Consider the following 18,146-nt stretch of genomic DNA (forward strand, 5'->3'; position numbering starts at 1 on the left):
TTTACTTTTAGATTTTGTGTGTATTGTTGTGAATTGTTAGATATCACTGCACTGTTGGAGCTAGGAACACAAGCATTTTGGTACACCTGCAATAACATCTGCTAAATATGTGTATGTGACCAGTAAAATTAGATTTGATTTGAAATGGCATCCTATTCCCTAGTGCACTACTTTTGACCAGAGCCCTATAGCGAAATTAAAGGGTAGGTAAAGGTTTATTGTGGAACACAGTAAGATGACGAACACACACTTCCTTCTCCGTAACCCTCTGGGGATGTCTCATCCAAAAGTTGTCTCCCAAATAGCACCCTATTTCCTTTACAGTGCACTACTTTTGACCAGGGACCATAGGGCTCTGCTAAAAACTAGTGCCCTATACTGTATGGAAATAGGGTGCCATTTGGGACACATCCAGAGAGCTGAGACAGGAACACTACACGGTCACAAGCGCTTCTATCTGACCTCTAACACAGAGGTGACAGTGACATCACCTAGGCCCGGTGACAGACGGGGCCAAATATGTCTGTAGACTTCCATAGAGTGATCATTCTGAAGGAGCCACCATGGACAGAGAGGTATTCATTTCCTGTGTTGGAGAGAAAGGCAGGATGCTGTAAACCAGCCAATCACCTTTGACCTGGCGTAGCTGTTGACGAGGCTGTGAGTGTATATGTAATTTCCATAACACTACCAGGGTTCTGTCACAGCTACACACGCGCTCGCTCCCACACACACGGCTTTGTGTGTGTGTAGCTGTGACAGAACCCTGGTAGTGTTATGGAAATGACATATACACTCACAGCCTCGTCAACAGCTACGCCAGGTCAAAGGTGATTGGCTGGTTTACAGCATTGTGCCTTTCTCCTCCACTCTGTTCAACACAGGAAAACTCTGTCCACGGTGGCTCCTTCCGACAGAATTATCACTCTACGGAAGCCTACAGCCATATTTGGCCTGAGAATGTTGTAAAAAAAATCACATACAGAGATCGGCATGAACTGATCCGATTTTATCACAAAGTAGCCAGAATATCCTGTCTTTACTACTGTAACAATTAAAGGTAGGCTCAGCGATATGACTTAGATGCAGAAAGGAAACGGCATAGAGGGTCAATTTCTGCAACAACTAAGAGCGTTAAAGCGCAAGGCTCAACTTCTCAGCTGTTTTGGTCCCCTGGCTACCATGCTGTAACAGCGTGATGCAAACCAATGCACATGCACAGATGCTGTGTGTGCCTGTGTGAGAGCGAAGTCTTGCATCTCGCTCATCCCAATATCTGCGGTGCTTCTCGTGGTAATGTCATTTAGGTGAATCTACATTTAAGCAACATTTTGCTTAATTAACAAATTAGCTGAATGGAATCCTTGCTAGTTTTTGGGGGGAAATCTGAACGCTGACAAACACACAAACACTTTTTTTCCATTGAGATGGATATTGATTGATCCACATCCCTATTTAGAGCCAAGCGGCTAGATCGTAATTGGAATTGATTTCTTTCATTGATCTGTTCAGGACAGGTGCCAGCAAACGTCATACGGTGGTGTGCTTCTGTTCCTGTGTGTCCACTCTGCGTGGCGCTGAATACCATGGGCTTGCATCCCAAATGGCACCCTATTTCATATGTGGTGCACTACTTTTGATGCAAAGTATATTGAAAGCAGCTGGTTCCACACACGTGTGGTTCCTGAGTTAAGGAAGAAATTAACATCCCATCCCATGGGTAGCATCGTGTATAAAAAGGCCCAGTTGCCCATTATTTTGGCTACCATGTCTAGAAGAAATCATCAAATACGACACTTTATGTTGGTGTTTCCTTTATTTGGGCAGTTACCTGTATGTGTGCTGTATATAGGGAATAGGGTGCCATTTGGGACACTCAGTATGTTCTGCCCTCCCCCACTGCACTCCCCCCCACACCTCTGTGTCTGTCCTGTAAGAGTTAAAGCTGAAGAACTCTGTCCTCCTTTCTTCCTCCCCATGCGGTCACTACCTCCTTGTCCCTCCCTCCCTCCATCTGCTCTGGGATGAAACAAGTAGTTCTGCAAACACTGATTTTAATTTCCCCCCTGACCGACCCTGCGCTCCTCAGAGAGACAGCAGAGATCCTGCTCTAACACACACACACACACACACACACACACACACACACACACACACACACACACACACACACACACGCACACACAGACACTCCCCCCACGTCCTGGACGAATCCCTAACCTCCACGGGAGAAAGTAGTGTTTAGTACGCATGTAGGAAAAGGCAATCGAGCACAGATGCATCTTGAGTGCACTCACGACACAAACAAATATAGAGTTATCTGATTCCTTCCCGCTTGGTGGATATGTAGAATGCAGCTCTGTGTTTTGATATTGAAATGGCATGTGCTGTAAGATCGGTTTTAGTGTAGATAATTCCCAATACCTAGTGTACACACTCATACTAAATACCACACAGGTCCTAATATAATTGAGGCTCTGGTACCACAGACACTCAGAGAGCTTTAGCTGTGAGGTGTTGTAGAGGAGAGTACCGTGATTATGGAAAGGTGGCTGGGAACATGCTCGCTGGACATGGCACCCCTCCCCCCGCATCCTGCCCATATCTAGCAGAGATCCAGAGCTTTCATCCTTTCTAAGACCTGGGGGAGGTTGGCCTGGCCTCTATTGGGCCGGCTGCTGCTGTTGTCCCCCCCCCCCCTTCCCTCTCCCCCTGACCCTCCATTCCAGACCCCCCTCCGTCCTCCACCCGTCCTCCTCCAGCCTATGTTCCAACTGGCATCCTATTCCCTATATAGTGCACTACTTTTGACCAGACAATATAAGTGCACTATGTATGGAATAAGGTGGTACTTAGGATGCAGCTCTTATCTTTCAGCCCCAGATGAGCACTCTCACCTACAGGCGGGATTACATGTCTCTCACCAGGCCTGTCTCTTTGTGTGGTTGCTGTACGGCTCTCTCCCTGTAAGTCCTCCTGCTGTTTGAAGGTTCTGTTTGTTCTAGCTCTGCGTGAAGCACCAGGTTTTCTTGATAGATTTTTTTTTTTTTAACTACGAAAAGAAGCAGAGAATCAAGAGAAGCCTCCTCTCTCTTTATTCCACTGACTGAGACAAGACCAGCACTGCTCCATCTGCATCATCTAATCTTAGTCATTGTGAACTAAAAGGAAAAGCTGATCCAAAGTCAGCACTCCTACTCTGAGACGCTCCATACACACTACCCCTATTTATCAGTTGTCTTGTGGAAGTGGATGAAGATAGAATTAACACAATTCAGTTCATTTCATTCTCTGTAATTTCTTGTACTGTTTGTTCTTGTTTATTCAGGACATCTGCCTTGGGACAGAGCCATGACCAGTCTGGAGCCAAACAGAAGACTGGACTCCACACTCTGACTGAAACCTTCAAGCACAAAGTAAGTAGGGCCAAAACCATAATACGATCAAGGGCCAAAACAGTGGAGAGAGCGAGAGGAAATGCATGCTCCTAGACCACAACATTGTGCTTGATATGCTCGTTCTTAACTGGGTTGTCATTACAACAAATTATAGGCCTATGTTCCCACATGTCAACCAATCAGGGAGACATCAGGTCAGTGGCCGGTCTGTGTATTGTTTGGGCGACTGGCTGCTCTCCCTATCTGGCTGTGTCTCAAACGACACCCTATTCCCTATATTGCAATACTTTTGACCAGGGCTCATTTGGAGCTCATTGGGGACTCAGCCTCAGTCTATCTGTCTGCAGCACAACCATGCTTACATGACCCATTGACCACTGGGCCTTATCCATCCACCATCCATCTGATCCACCCGGCCTCCTCAGCACATTCCATTCCACGCGGATGGATACGTCAAGTGAACCAGTCCGACTAGAGCACTGCCTTGGCCCTACCGTAACCCTGGCGACCTGGCTGTTAACGTAAACACCAGGTCTGACCTTTCACCTCTCGGCCTTACCTACTTATCTGGGTAACCCTGGGAAGGTCTGGCCCGGACGACATAGCCACAGTTTCCTGGTATTTCTGTCTCGCTTTCTGTTTATCAGTCTGTCTCTCTCACTCTCTATATATTCCTCTACTGCCAGGGAAGCCCTGTCCATCTGTCCTCAGCCCATCCCTCACCCCTGAACCCTGGTAGATTTTGAAGCCTTGCACTAGATTAAGTGTCTCCGTTTGTGACCTCATGTTCCCTTTGAGACTTGGGTAGAGACGTCTCTACGGGGAAAGACAAGGAATATGATGCTGATGTAGAAAGCTTGTTAAATACAAAAGTAGTATATTGAGGTTAATTCATATAGTATAAACACATTATCAGATACAAATAAATGGATTGCTGGCAAATTTGTTTTATGTTAAGAGCCTCTGCTCATACTCATGTTGCTAACCTGCCCTGTATTAACATTGATCTCATCCTTGTATGTGTGCTCACGTAATCAAAATGCCCTCCAAAGGAATGACAACAGCAGAAACAACAACAACGAAGCTGTCTGATATGAGGCCATGTTGGGAGGAGCAGTCAGAAATCTGTGGGGTGGGATTCATGTTGGTAAAACCCCTCCTGCTTTCTCGCTCCAGTTAACCCCACCAGCTTGCCTCTGGGCCGAGCCCGTGTTTATGTCTGCTGCTGCTCAATGCTGTGCTCATGTCATTATCATCCAACGCAGGTGTGCAGGGGAGACCCACCTAATGCACTACTATATCACCACCCCCTAATTCACAATACACCACCCCCTAATTCACAATACACCACCCCCTAATTCACAATACACTACCCCCTGATTCACCACTACACCACCCCCTAATTTACAATACACCACCTCCTAATTCACAATACACTACCCCCTGATTCACCACTACACCACCCCCTAATTTACAATACACTACCCCAGATTCACCACTACACCGCCATACTAATACCCCCTACCATGAACTGAGAGAGAGGACGATTTGTTACAGGGGTTTACTACCTATTCACTATCTTTCTCTCTCTCCCTCTGTTTTCTCTTTTTTCTATTTCTTTCTTGCTTGCGCTCTCTTTCTTTCTCATCATCTGCGTAGCTATAATGTGATTGACACTGGGGACCTCAACAGTGAGGCCCCTCCCCTCAGGGCAGGTCGACATGTGGCTAATGGGGGGAGGAGGGATGGTTTTTGGCATCCTCATTCTGCAGATAGGGACGCACACTGGGGAGAGAGGGAGAGAGAGAGGAACAGGGTGCGGTGCAAGACATAGAAGGCAGAGGGGAGAGATGGAAGGAGGCAGTTCTTGTATTTAGATTTGGATCTTGAATTTGTGGTTTAAACACACTGACTGGACAACAGGATGTAGCTAGCCTGAGGTTATAGTCTTCATCAGAACCACTCCAGTCCTGTCTGTCTGTCCCACCAGTGTACTTCCTGTGGCAGCCCTGGGCCTGGTCTGGAAGATCATCTGATGGGTTTTCTTAAAGCAGCACACACATCCTCTGGAGACTAGGGTTGTGTCTCAAATAGCACCCTATTCCTTATATAGTGCACTACTTTTGACTAAGGTTCATAGCACTGAGGCACAAAAGAACTGGCGACTGCGTCCAAGATGTCCGACCGTTGTTTTCAATGTAATCTACTTTCATGCATTGTCTATATCCGGGTTACATCCGGTTTACACTTCACATGCGCACTTTAAAATGTCGTCTTCGGCTGTGAGTGATGGGGGGGAAAAATCGTCCTCAGCGACAATTCTTTGAATAATTCAATGGATGTTTTGTGCACAAAGATGACTAAATTGTCTTATTAGGAATTTTCGAATCTGACTTCTCTATGTTGCCGTCTACGGAAATTGTCTTTCTGGACCGGACGTCAGTTAAACTGCAGTACCGAAGCAAGACTGTAGGAGCAGTCGAAACCGTGCTTCTAGACCAGAACCCTGGCCCCTTGGTCCATAGGACTCTGGTCAAAAGTAGTGCACTATGTAGGGTGTCATTTGGCATGCACTCTTAGGAGCGTAGCTGCAGCTAGTCCTCAGTTCTAACACAGCAGCTGAAGTGGTGTTCCACTGCTATCAATTCTGATCAACTCAGAACACTTAGTGTCTACTCATTTTATTCTCCCTCATTCTCCGTTCCATCTCGTCGTTGTCTTTGGGTCGCAAGACTGAGTGAGAACAATCTATCCTGTGAGAAGTCATCGTCTGATTCAAGCAGACAGCAGGCCCACACGCTGCCTGTGGTTGGTTGCTTGGCTTCGTCTCGGCAGCATAGCTTTCATAGTTCTATAAGGAGTTTTCGGGAGGGAAGGTGTGAGGCCCCACTCTCCTTTCTGGGGGGGTAGGCTTGGTGTCAACAGACATCTTTGCTTTGTGCCAAACTGAGGGAGAGGGAATGGGGGAGAGTAAAGGTGTGAGTCTATATCGTGCCCCCCTTTATACACTCCCTCCCTTTATTCCCTCCCTTTCTCTTTTGGGGTTCAACTGTAAACTCAGAGTTGATGGGAGGAAGGTTAGCCTGCCACTGTCAAAATCACACGAACACACACACACACACACACACACACACACACACACAGACACCATTTGAATCCCACCGCACTACTCTACTGAACGCCCGGCCAAACTCACAGTTGAATTGGAATCGACTATCCAAACAGAGAGGGAATATTTTCAGTTGCATGGAGTTAAGATGCTGTGTGGACACTGTATACATATTCTGCTCTCACTCAGAAATACTTCCAGGTGTTGAACAATGTGCTTTTGACTCTCGTTTCCCTTTTGAAATGAAAGCAACCTTTTGGTTCAGCCCATGTCCTTTTAAAGCCGATAGAATGGTTGGGTGTAGGTTACGTGAGAGAAATGATACTGTGAAATGTTTCCCTTTTTATTTAAATCTAGAGCCTGGTGGTTATTCTGAATGTGGCTGGTATCTTGCACAGAACTTGGACACATCAAACCACGATAAGGCTGGTATTGGTATTGAAAGTTTGATACATTTTTGGGGGGAAATTCAACTCCTGTCAAAATCATTAGTTTACAATCACGTCCAGTCGAAACATTCCGCTGTAATCTTTCTTTTTAAGCGGGTATGTGGATATTTGTTATACTGAAATGGAACTACAGTACAGATGTCAAAAAGCTCAGATAAAGTTCATTCACCTTTTATTAAATAGTATTAACCATTTACCTGGACACCACTTAAAGCTTGTTCAACCCTTTCTTGGGATTTTTATCTTCGACGTCCAGAATTACAAGCCTACTTTAAAATCATAATCCCTGGTGTTGTACTGTGAAATATCATTACTCAGTATGGGACATTAGGGTCTGAGAATGAGGGGCTTTGTCAGTAAGGCTGTTTTAGCCCCACAGCCAGGCTTTACTAATGCTGGTCAGGAGAGAATGAGGAGTGAACAACACACACACACACACACACACACAGAGAGAGTAACCCCTCTTAATGTGGTGGTAAAGCTCCTGCCTGTCTTGCCCTAGGGCAGCTTTCACACTCTACTGACTGATCCGTCCAGGAAGTACAGGGGGAGGCGGGGGCTACAGGGAGGGTGGTGGGGGGTACAGGGAGCACCCCCACCGAGCCACAATGGTAACCAGGCTGCACGCTGGGCCCAAATCAAAGGGGGCACTCCATCTGTTCCTGGGGGTAGATTGTGTGTGTGGGGGGGGGCTCAGTGTGCGTGTGTGCAGCAGGAACCACAGGATAATAGTTATTGTGGAAGCCTTAGACATGTTTGTGTAAGTGACAATGTCTGCCTACCTCTGTCTGTCTCTCAACTCAGGATTGTATCCCAATAGCACCCTATTCCCTAAATAGTGCACTACTTTTGACCAGAGCCCTATGGAACCTGGTCAAAAGTAGTGGGCCATATAGGGAATAGGGTGCCATTTGGGATTGCAGCCTGTGTCTCATCTAGACTATGAACCGCTGTGTAACGACCCCATTAACAACACTAAGGTCAACCCTCCTGCTGAGAACATAATAATTGGAGACTGTGACCAAAAATGCTACAATGTTATGTTGGGGAATACTTCTCTAACTTGACTGTTGTTGTATTGACAGACTGAGACAGGTCTAGGTCTAGACCTCCATGCCAGGCCAGATGATGAAGAGCCTCCAGTTCAGAAGCATCGCCCCCAAGGCCCCAGCAGCAGTGGTTCCCTCCCCAGCCGCCATCCTGTCCTGCCAACACCCCTCTGCCCTCCCGGAGGCAGCCTCCACAGCCTCCACAGCCGTCAGCCCCAAGTCTATCCTGGTCCCGGCCCAGAACTATGCCCTGATGCAGGTGGCAGGGCAGGAGGGTACTTTCTCTCTGGTGGCCCTGCCACCCTCCGTATCCCCTCAGTCGCCACAGCAGCAACAACAGCAGCAGCAACAACCAATCCAGAAGAACCTGAAGCTGCCCATCCCCAGGTACCAGCCAATGAAGACCAAGAACACCCCGGAGAAGGTCAAATCAGCCACGCCCACCGCTGGCAGCGCCAGGGGGGTGAAGACACCCACCAAGGTTGCCTTGACAACCCGGGACCATCGGTCAATAGCAGCCGTAAAGAAGAAGATGTTGTTGGCTGAGCCCAAGGAGGAGCCATCAGAACAGGTCACACTGATCGCCTCCTCAGCCTCCTCTGAGCTCTCCGCCCTCACAGCCCTGCTCCCAGACAACGCCATGCTCTACTCTGGCTCTCCGCTGGAGCGAATAGCAGTGGTGGACACCACCCCCGACCACCGGTCCACTCCTGCCCACGCCCCCGGCCTTGTCACCAGCATGCTGCAGAAACTCCACTACCCATCTGGTGGCATTACTAAAAGTTCCCCGATCGAACCATCACAGGAGGAGAGCAGCGGTAAGGTTGCTATCAGGCCGTGCCAACCCAAGCCTGTAGCCCAACAGCCCCATCCACAGCCAGCTAGTAACAGCATCACTGTCCTCTCTCCAGCCATCTTCAGCAAAGCTGTCCAGATCATCCCCTCCCCAACCAAGGGCAAGCTGCCCATCCTTCCCTACTCCAAGATGAAAAGCACCCTCATACCCACCGCCAAACTCAACCTCAATGCCATGTCCCCCAAGAAGGCTTTCCCTAGCCAGCCCGACCTCTCCCCTTATCCCTCTGATCCCCAATCCAAGACCCCGGAGACTGCTGAGGCCCTATGTCAGAACCACATGCCAAACTCCCTACTGCAGAGCCAGCCTCAGGCCAAGACCACAGGCACCCTGTCGCTGCTGGGAACGCTACAGATCCAGAAACCATCAGGCAAGAAGAGGGGGAGGAAGAGGAAGACAATGGAGGACATTCTGGCCTTTGAGGCGAGGAAGAAGAGGTCCTTGTCATTCTTTCGGAGGAGGGTGCCAGAGAAGCCTTCTCTCTCAGCCGTCATCTCCTCCCCGCAGTCTAAACAGCAGAGGGAGGTGGACATCTCTAAGAAGTACCGCAGCATCAGACCCAAGCCTCACCACATGCTGCTGATGGAGACTGTACCCCAGCTGGTCAGCCTGCCCTCCCTCACCTCCTCTGACAGCCTGGATTCAGAGCTCCTCGTGGGGCATCAGCTCTCTGCCGAGGTCCTGGAGTCCGGTCCTCCCCAGCCCCAGCCAGCCTCTACCCCGCTATACCTGAAAGGGGGCCCTTCACAGAGGGTTTACCTGGGCAGTAGCCAGCCCCTCCACCGCTGCCCTACCTGCAGCCGCTGCTTCCAGTTCAAACACCACCTCCAGAGCCATATGAACAGTCACACCAACAGCAGGCCTTACTTGTGTCCTGTGTGTCGTAAGGCCTATGCTCACTCTGGCTCCCTCAGCACCCACATGAAGCTGCATCACTCTGACGGGAGACCGCGGCGGACGCTTCGCTGTGACTTCTGTGAGAAGGCGTTTGGCTACGTGGGTGTGTACTTCGGCCATTTGAGGGAGGTGCATAAGGTCATCCTGACCGTGGAGCCATCCGTCAGCCAGCATGAAGACGACGTGCCTGTGGAGGGGTGGGTACCTAAATATTCAGCATTATTAACAGTACCTACATGCTGTTATGAATTGAAAACCAGTCAACATGTGGAGAAATGCTAGATGCAAAAAATAAGGTGATCACCTTAATAGAACTTTAACAGACGTAGACAGACATATGGGAAGACAGCCATGTTCCTCTTAAGAGGTTCGCAGAGAATCTCACCCCCTCCAGCGGGGAGAGCAAACCTAAATACTCCTTATCTGTTGGTTGTCTCGTCCTTCCCTGTCCTGAGTCAAAACATTCAATCAAGGCTGAGACCTAGAGGTTGAATAGACTATACATTTGAAATGTCTTAATTGCTTAAGGACACCCATGGGTGATTTTTATTTTGTGGCTCAAGGGCCCAGATCTCAGTTACTAAGACCTGCTTTATGGTGACCTCTGGCCTTAGAGAGGGTACTTGGAGGCCAAATTCCAATAGGGAATAATCAGCAGAATATCTTAACAATATCGGTATATTTATCTCATCAATAGAACTCTTTGAGTCTTGATGTTTGGTCACTGTGACCATTGAATGTCTTAGAACAGTGGTTCCCAAACGTTTTATAGTTCCGTACCTCTTCAAACATTCAACCTCCAGCTGCGTACTCCCTCTAGCACCAGGGTCAGCGCACTCTCAAATGTTGTTTTTTGCCATCATTGTAAGCCTGCCACACACACACTATACGATACATTCATTACATTTATAACTTAAGAATGAGTGAGTTTTTGTCACAACCCAGCTCGTGGGAAGTGACAAAGAGCTCTTATAGGACCAGGGCACAAATAATAATATAATAATAATCAAGAATTTTGCTCTTTATTTAGCCATCTTACATATAAAACATTATTTGTTCATCGAAAATTGTGAATACCTCACCACAGGTTTATGAGACGGATGTGCTTGAAAATATGCACATAACTCTGCAATGTTGGCTTGTATTGGAGAGAGTTTCAGTCTTAAATCATTTTCCACACACAGTCTGTGCCTGTATTTAGTTTTCATGCTAGTGAGGGCCGAGAATCCACTCCCACATCCATTTGAAGTCGGAAGTTTACATACACTTAGGTTGGAGTCATTTAAAACTCATTTTTCAACCACTACACAGATTTCTTGTTAACAATCTATAGTTTTGGCAAGTTGGTTAGGACATCTACTTTGTGCATGACACAAGTAATTTTTCCAACAATTGTTTACAGATTATTTGACTTATAATTCACTGTATCACAATTCCAGTGGGTCAGAAGTTTACATACACTAAGTTGACTGTGCCTTTAAACAGCTTGGAAAAGTCCAGAAAATGATGTCATGGTTTTAGAAGATTCTGATCTAAAGCAATGAGATAATTTGAGTCAATTGGAGGTGTACCTGTGAATTTATTTCAAGGCCTACCTTCAAACCCAGTGCCTCTTTGCTTGACATAATGGGAAAATCAAAAGAAATCAGCCAAAAAATTGTAGACCTCCACAAGTCTGGTTCATCCTTGGGAGCAATTTCCAAACGCCTGAAGGTACCGTGTTCATCTGTACAAACAATAGTATGCAAGTATAAACACCATGGGACCACGCAGCCATCATACCGCTCAGGAAGGAGACGTGTTCTGTCTCCTAGAGATGAACGTACTTTGGTGCGAAAAGTGCAACTCAATCCCAGAACAACAGCAAAGGACCTTGTGAAGATGCTGGAGGAAACATGTACAAAAGTATCTAAACCCCTACAACTCATCCAGAACGCCGCAGCCCGTCTGGTGTTCAACCTTCCCAAGTTCTCTCACGTCACCCCGCTCCTCCACACACTCCACTGGCTTCCAGTTGAAGCTCGCATCTGCTACAAGACCATGGTGCTTGCCTACGGAGCTGTGAGGGGAACGGCACCTCCGTACCTTCAGGCTCTGAACAGGCACTGCGTTCATCCCCCTCTGGCCTGCTGGCCCCCCTACCTCTGCGGAAGCACAGTTCCCGCTCAGCCCAGTCAAAACTGTTCGCTGCCCTGGCACCCCAATGGTGGAACAAGCTCCCTCACGACGCCAGGACAGCGGCGTCAATCACCACCTTCCGTAGACACCTGAAACCCCACCTCTTTAAGGAATACCTGGGATAAGATATAGTAATCCTTCTAACCCCCCCCCCCAAAAAGAAATATATAGATGTACTATTGTAAAGTGGTTGTTCCACTGGATATCATAAGGTGAATGCACCAATTTGTAAGTCGCTCTGGATAAGAGCGTCTGCTAAATGACGTAAATGTCTATCCACAGTAAAACAAGTCCTATATCGACATAACCTGAAAGGCAGCTGAGCAAGGAAGAAGCAAAGCCAGACTACGGTTTGCAACTGCACATAAATCATACTTTTTGGAGAAATCTCCTCTGGTCTGATGAAACAAAAATAGAACTGTTTGGCCATAATGACCATTGTTATGTTTGGAGGAAAAAGGGGGACGCTTGCAAGCTGAAGAACACCATCCCAACCGTGAAGCACGGGGGTGGCAGCATCATGTTGTGGGGGTGCTTTGCTGCAGGAGGGACTGGTGCACTTCACAAAATAGATGGCATCATGAGGCAAGAAAATTATGTGGATATATTGAAGCAACATCTCAAGACATCAGTCAGGAAGTTAAAGCTTTTGTTGCAAATGGGTCTTCCAAATGGACAATGACCCCAAGCATACTTCCAAAGTTGTGGCAAAATGGCTTAAGGACAACAAAGTCAAGGTATTGGAGTGGCCATCACAAAGCCCTGACCTCAATCCTATAGAAAATTTGTGGGCAGAACTGAAAAAGTGTGTGCGAGCAAGGAGGCCTACAAACCTGACTCAGTTACACCAGCTCTGTCAGGAGGTATGGGACAAAATTCACCCAACTTATTGTGGAAAGCTTGTGGAAGGCTACCCGAAACGTTTGAGCCAAGTTAAACAATTTAAAGGAAATGCTACCAAATATTGAATGAGTGTATGTAAACTTCTAACGCACTGGGAATGTGATGAAAGAAATAAAATCTGAAATAAATCATTCTCTCTGACATTTCACATTCTTAAAATAAAGTGGTGATCCTAACTGACCTAAAATGGAATTTTTACTGGGATTAAATGTTAGGAAATGTGAAAAACTAAGTTTAAATGTATTTGGCTAAGGTGTTTGTAAACTTCTGACTTCAACTGTAGGTATGTGGTTGCAAAGGGCATCAGTGTCTTAACAGCACGATTTGCCAGGGCAAGATACTCTGAGTGCAGTTCAATCCAGAAATCTGGCTGTGGCTTCTGATTGAAATTACATTTTCTCAGAACCGCTTGTTGCCATTTCGATGAGGCTCTCTTGTTCAGATATCGGTAAGTGGACTGGAGGCAGGTCATGAAGGGGATAACGAATCCAGTTATTTGTGTTATCCATTTCGGGAAAGTACCTACGTAATTGTGCACCAAACTCACTCAGGTGCTTCGCTATATCACATTTGACATTGTCCGTAAGCTTGTTCATTTGCACCCAAAAATCATACAATGATGGAAAGACCTGTGTGTTGTCCTTGTTAATGCAGACAGAGAAGAGCTTCAACTTATTAATCATAACCTCAGTTTTGTCCCGCACATTGAATATAGTTGTGGAGAGTCCCTGTAATCCTAGATTCAGATCATTCAGGCGAGAAAAAACATCACTTGTCTGACCGCTTGCATGATGACGAGTTTCTCACACGACTGGCCTATCTGGGTGAAAATTATAGTCTGTAAAGAAAACTTTAAGCTCGTCTCTCAAGTCAAAAAAACGTGTCAATACTTTGCCTCTTGATAACCAGCGCACTTCTGTATGTTGTAAAAGCGTTACATGGTTGCTGCCCATATTGCATAGTGCAGAAAATACATGAGAGTTCAGGGGCCTTGCTTTAACAAAGTTAACCATTTTCTCTGTCGTGTCCAAAACGTCTTTCAAGCTGTCAGGCATTCCTTTGGCAGCAAGAGCCTCTTGGTGGATGCTGCAGTGTACCCAAGTAGCGTCGGGAGCAACTACTTGCACGCGCGTTACCACTCCACTGTGTCTCCCCGTCATGGCTTTTGCGCCATCAGTATATATACCAACACATCTTGACCACCAAAGTCCATTTGATGTCACAAAGCTGTCCAGTATGTTAAAAATATCCTCTCCTGTTGTCCTGGTTTCCAGTGGTTTGCAGAAGAGGATGTATTTCTTAATTGACCCCCCATAAACGTAATGGACATATACCAGGAGCTGTGCCAGGCCCACCACGTCTGACTCATCCAGCTGTAACGCATAGAATTCACTGGCTTGTATGCGAAGCAGTAATTGTTTCAAAACATCTCCTGCCATGTCACTGATGTGTCGTGAAAGTGTTGTTTGATGAAGGCGTTGTCTGTATAGTTTTTTTGGCCTTTTCCCCCAGCATTTTCCCAGCCATATCCACGGCAGCAGGAAGAATTAAGTCCTCCACAGTAGTATGGGGCTTGCCTGTCCTAGCCACTCGGTAGCTCACCATATAAGGTGTTTCTAGCCCCTTCTTATTAATGGTATCTGTTGTTTTTATACGTCTTACTACTCAAGTCGTCTTAATTCTCGCTCCAAAAACTCCCATGGCTTATAGGTTTCATCGAGTTGTGAGATAGTACCTTTGCACATATAACACACTGTGGCTGAGGGAAGACACTACTCCAAATATAAGTGAACCCCAACTCAATGTAGTTCTCATCATATTTGCACCTCTTCAATTGTCCAACATCCCTCTCTGTTGTTCGGTGCTTTCCCAGGTAAGGGGGCAGTAGCTCTTCGGCTGCATCAGATTCACAACTGTCAGTGTTCATGCTACAGTAGCTGGGCTAACAACAAATGTAGAATTACTGATGCTAGCATTGGATGTGGTCTTGGAAGCAGAACAACTTGTACCGTCGACAGGTGCAGGTGTAGTACTGCTGGTAGTAGCAGTACTACCAGTAGAGCTGGTATGTGTCTGACGCAGGCCTTACTTTTCTTTTAACCATTTAACCATTTTCGAGCCAACGGAATAAGCAGCAGCTATGTTTGGCTACATACGGACCGTTAGTGGAATTCCCGCGATAGAGTAACTGTTAATTATTTGACTAGGCTACCTGTATTTGACATTGTTGTTATTTTGCTGAACACTAGATGGTTTCATTTTATTTTTGGCAGTGAAACGAGGTTTCTCAGGGGGGGAGAAAAAAAAACTGACCCAAATGTATTGTTGGAAAATATAAATGGACTGTTTGAAAATGTGAAGAAATACCCCAGTTTGGGAATACCTGTCTTAGAATATTGTTAGCTTCTCAGCACATCAAAATAGAACATTCTGGCCCTTCACTTGTCATAAAACACCAGTTCTTCCTCCCATCATGTCTCTCCATGTTGTTCGTGTCTCCAGGGCCATGTCTCCAGACCCGGGGGACGAGCAGGGCCAGGAGGAGCGAGAGGACCCGGTGGAGCTCCAGATCAAGTGTAGCCGCTGTCAGGCCATCACCCCCACCTTCGCCGACATGAAGCTACACCTGCTCTATGTGCATGGGGAGGAGGTCCAGGTGCGCCTGCGGGACGGGGCTGGGGGGGTGGGAAGGTCACTGCGGGGGGGCCGGGAGGCAGAGGATGAGCTGGTGAAACACGCCGCCCACTACTGGCGCCAGCTCAATGAGAAGAGGAACCTAGTCCGGTGTGGGAGCTGTGATGAAGAGTTCTTCTCCTTCTCCAAGCTGAAGCGTCATATCCTCTCCCACCACAAGGGGGGACCGGAGGATGATGGAGAGGGGGAGCCGACTGGCCCCTCAGCCCGGGGAGGGAGAGGGGTCCTGAGGCAGGGATTGGTGTTTAACTGTGTGCTGTGCAGCCAGGTCCTGGACAGTAAAGAGGAGCTGATGGAGCATTGGAGGGGCCACCACCACTGTGAGGAGACCCAGGTACTCTGGGAGGCCCTCGGCTCCTACTCGGGGGAAAGGGGGATGGACTCGCCCGACCACAGCACATGTTAACATGGCACTGGACACGTTCCAGGTCATCTCTGTTGCAGTCACGCTGCACATCTCAGAATATTGACTTTACTTATTCCTTCTAGCCTGTAAGGAAGCGAATTGCCAGAACAGTGCATTTAAAAGATTGATATATCATATCAATGTGGTTTCTGAGATGTTAAACACTTCTCCAGGCGTTGTGAGATCTTATAATCGGGGCAGGCTGACTACAATAAATATGACCTTGAACCTTGAATTGTGTCTGTCTGAGCCGATCATGCTCTGTGGGCTGCTCTCAAACACACCCAGTTAGTCCAGTACATTTCCAGCAACTATGGTGGCTGGGTAACCACTAACCAGGCAAGTACAGCTCACCTCAGTATGGTGAAAGGGTATTAGTCCATACAGAGATCAGCACAGGTTAGTTAGTTAGAGAATCTACTTGATACATTACAAATTATTATTTGGGTATTTTGTGGACTGCACTGTTTTTGTTTTGTGTTGATTTTGTGTTTGTTTTTACTATGTTTTAATATTTTTGTTTAATAAAATGGAAAGGATTGGGTTGTTTTGTATTGCATATGTACTATATATACAGTACCAGCAAAATGTTTAGACACACTTACTCATTCAATGGTTTTTCTTTATTTTGACTATTTTCTACATTGTAGAATAATAGTGAATACATCAAAACTATGAAATAACACATGGAATCATGTAGTAACCAAAAAAGTGTTAAACAAATCAAAATATATTTTATATTCTTTAAAGTAGCTACCATTTGCCTTGATGACAGCTTTGCACACTCTTGGCATTCTCAACCAACTTCATGAGGTAGTCACCTGGAATGCATTTCAATTAACAGGTGTGCCTTGTCAAAAGTTCATTTGTGGAATATCTTCTTCTGACAAGGTACACCTGTTAATTGAAATGCATTCCAGGTGACTACCTCATGAAGCTGGTTGAGAGAATGCCAAGAGTGTGCCTAGCTGGCAAAGGGTGGCTACTTTGAAGAATCTCAAATAAAAAATATATTTTTATTTGTTTAACACTTTTTTTTTTTGGTTACTACATGACTCCATATGTGTTATTTCATAGTTTTGATGTCTTCACTATTATTCTACAATGCAGAAAATAGTCAAAATAAAGAAAATACCTTGAATGAGTAGGCGTGTTCACACTTGACTGATCCTGTGTATGTATATCTGTTTGTTAAAACTATGTGAATAAACATAATACTGTTAGAAACACAGGCATATTGTACCTAAAATCTATTGGCCTTGAAAACAGTCATCCCATCTATGGTAAATTATTGACTGAAGTCTGAAGTCTAGGTTGTGGCTTTAGGGACAAAACTTTCCAATTCAACTAGCTATTTTGACCTAGAGAGGAAAACTTCTCAGTACACCAACACCTGACTGAAACGTCTGAGGCCTTCTGAAAAATTATAGTCTCGAGATCTACCCGTACATCTGGCTAATAACCAACATCGACATTTAAACAGATTATATATTATTTTATACACTGAGTGTACAAACATTAAGGACGCCTTCTTAATATTGAATTGCATCCCCTTGTCCTCAGAACAGCCTCAATTCGTCGGGGCATGGACTACAAGGTGTCGAAAGCGTTCCACAGGGATGCTGGCCCATGTTGACTCCAATGCTTCCCAAAGTTGTATCAAGTTGGCTGGATGTCCTGGATGTCCACATTCACCCTCTTAATGACACACACCACAGAATCCATGTCTCACTTGTCTCAAGGCTTGAAGTGGATTTAACATCAATAAGGGATCATAGCTTTCATCTGGATTCACCTGGCTAGTCTGTATATTTTTGTTTGTGTACTCCGTGGTAATGGAAAGGGTGAATGATTGATAACCACTGACAAAACTAGATCTATTCGTTACTATTACATTATGAAGAAGTTATGAAAGCATTGAACTAATGCTGCTAGCTATTATTCAGTATAAACCTGTGGAATTGAGGCACCTGAGGTCTGTGATTAAAACATTTAAACATGTTATAGAGACTGAAGTAAACTTGTATGCATGTTTTATGCCTATTTGTGATTGGAAACCCAGCAGAAAAACCTGTTTTCTCTTCTGTTTGCTTCTTACAAATGAGGAATGTTCAGTGTTGTTTCCTGGTTGGGATAGTACATTGTAAAGGGGTAGTAGATGTGGTTTAAACATTTGTCAGACTGTGTAACCTTTTTCATACAACAAA

The 18,146-nt window shown here is 46.1% G+C and overlaps 1 protein-coding gene across 2 annotated transcripts in view; it reads left to right on the top strand.

Moving 5' to 3' along the window:
* LOC106578558 (zinc finger protein 438) overlaps positions 1-16,174 on the top strand; it is an 89,607-nt gene extending 73,433 nt beyond the window's left edge. For both annotated transcript variants that reach the window (XM_045702148.1, XM_014157536.2), the window contains 3 exons: positions 3,329-3,416; positions 8,042-9,955; positions 15,342-16,174. In XM_045702148.1, coding sequence (XP_045558104.1) covers positions 8,070-9,955; positions 15,342-15,939 — 2,484 coding nt within the window. In that variant the 5' untranslated portion in view covers positions 3,329-3,416; positions 8,042-8,069 and the 3' untranslated portion in view covers positions 15,940-16,174. The remainder of the gene's footprint in view (positions 1-3,328; positions 3,417-8,041; positions 9,956-15,341) is intronic.
* Positions 16,175-18,146: the final 1,972 nt, after the last annotated feature.

The sequence above is a fragment of the Salmo salar genome, chromosome ssa19 (genome assembly GCF_905237065.1).
Source record: "Salmo salar chromosome ssa19, Ssal_v3.1, whole genome shotgun sequence".
Taxonomy (NCBI): Eukaryota; Metazoa; Chordata; class Actinopteri; order Salmoniformes; family Salmonidae; genus Salmo; species Salmo salar.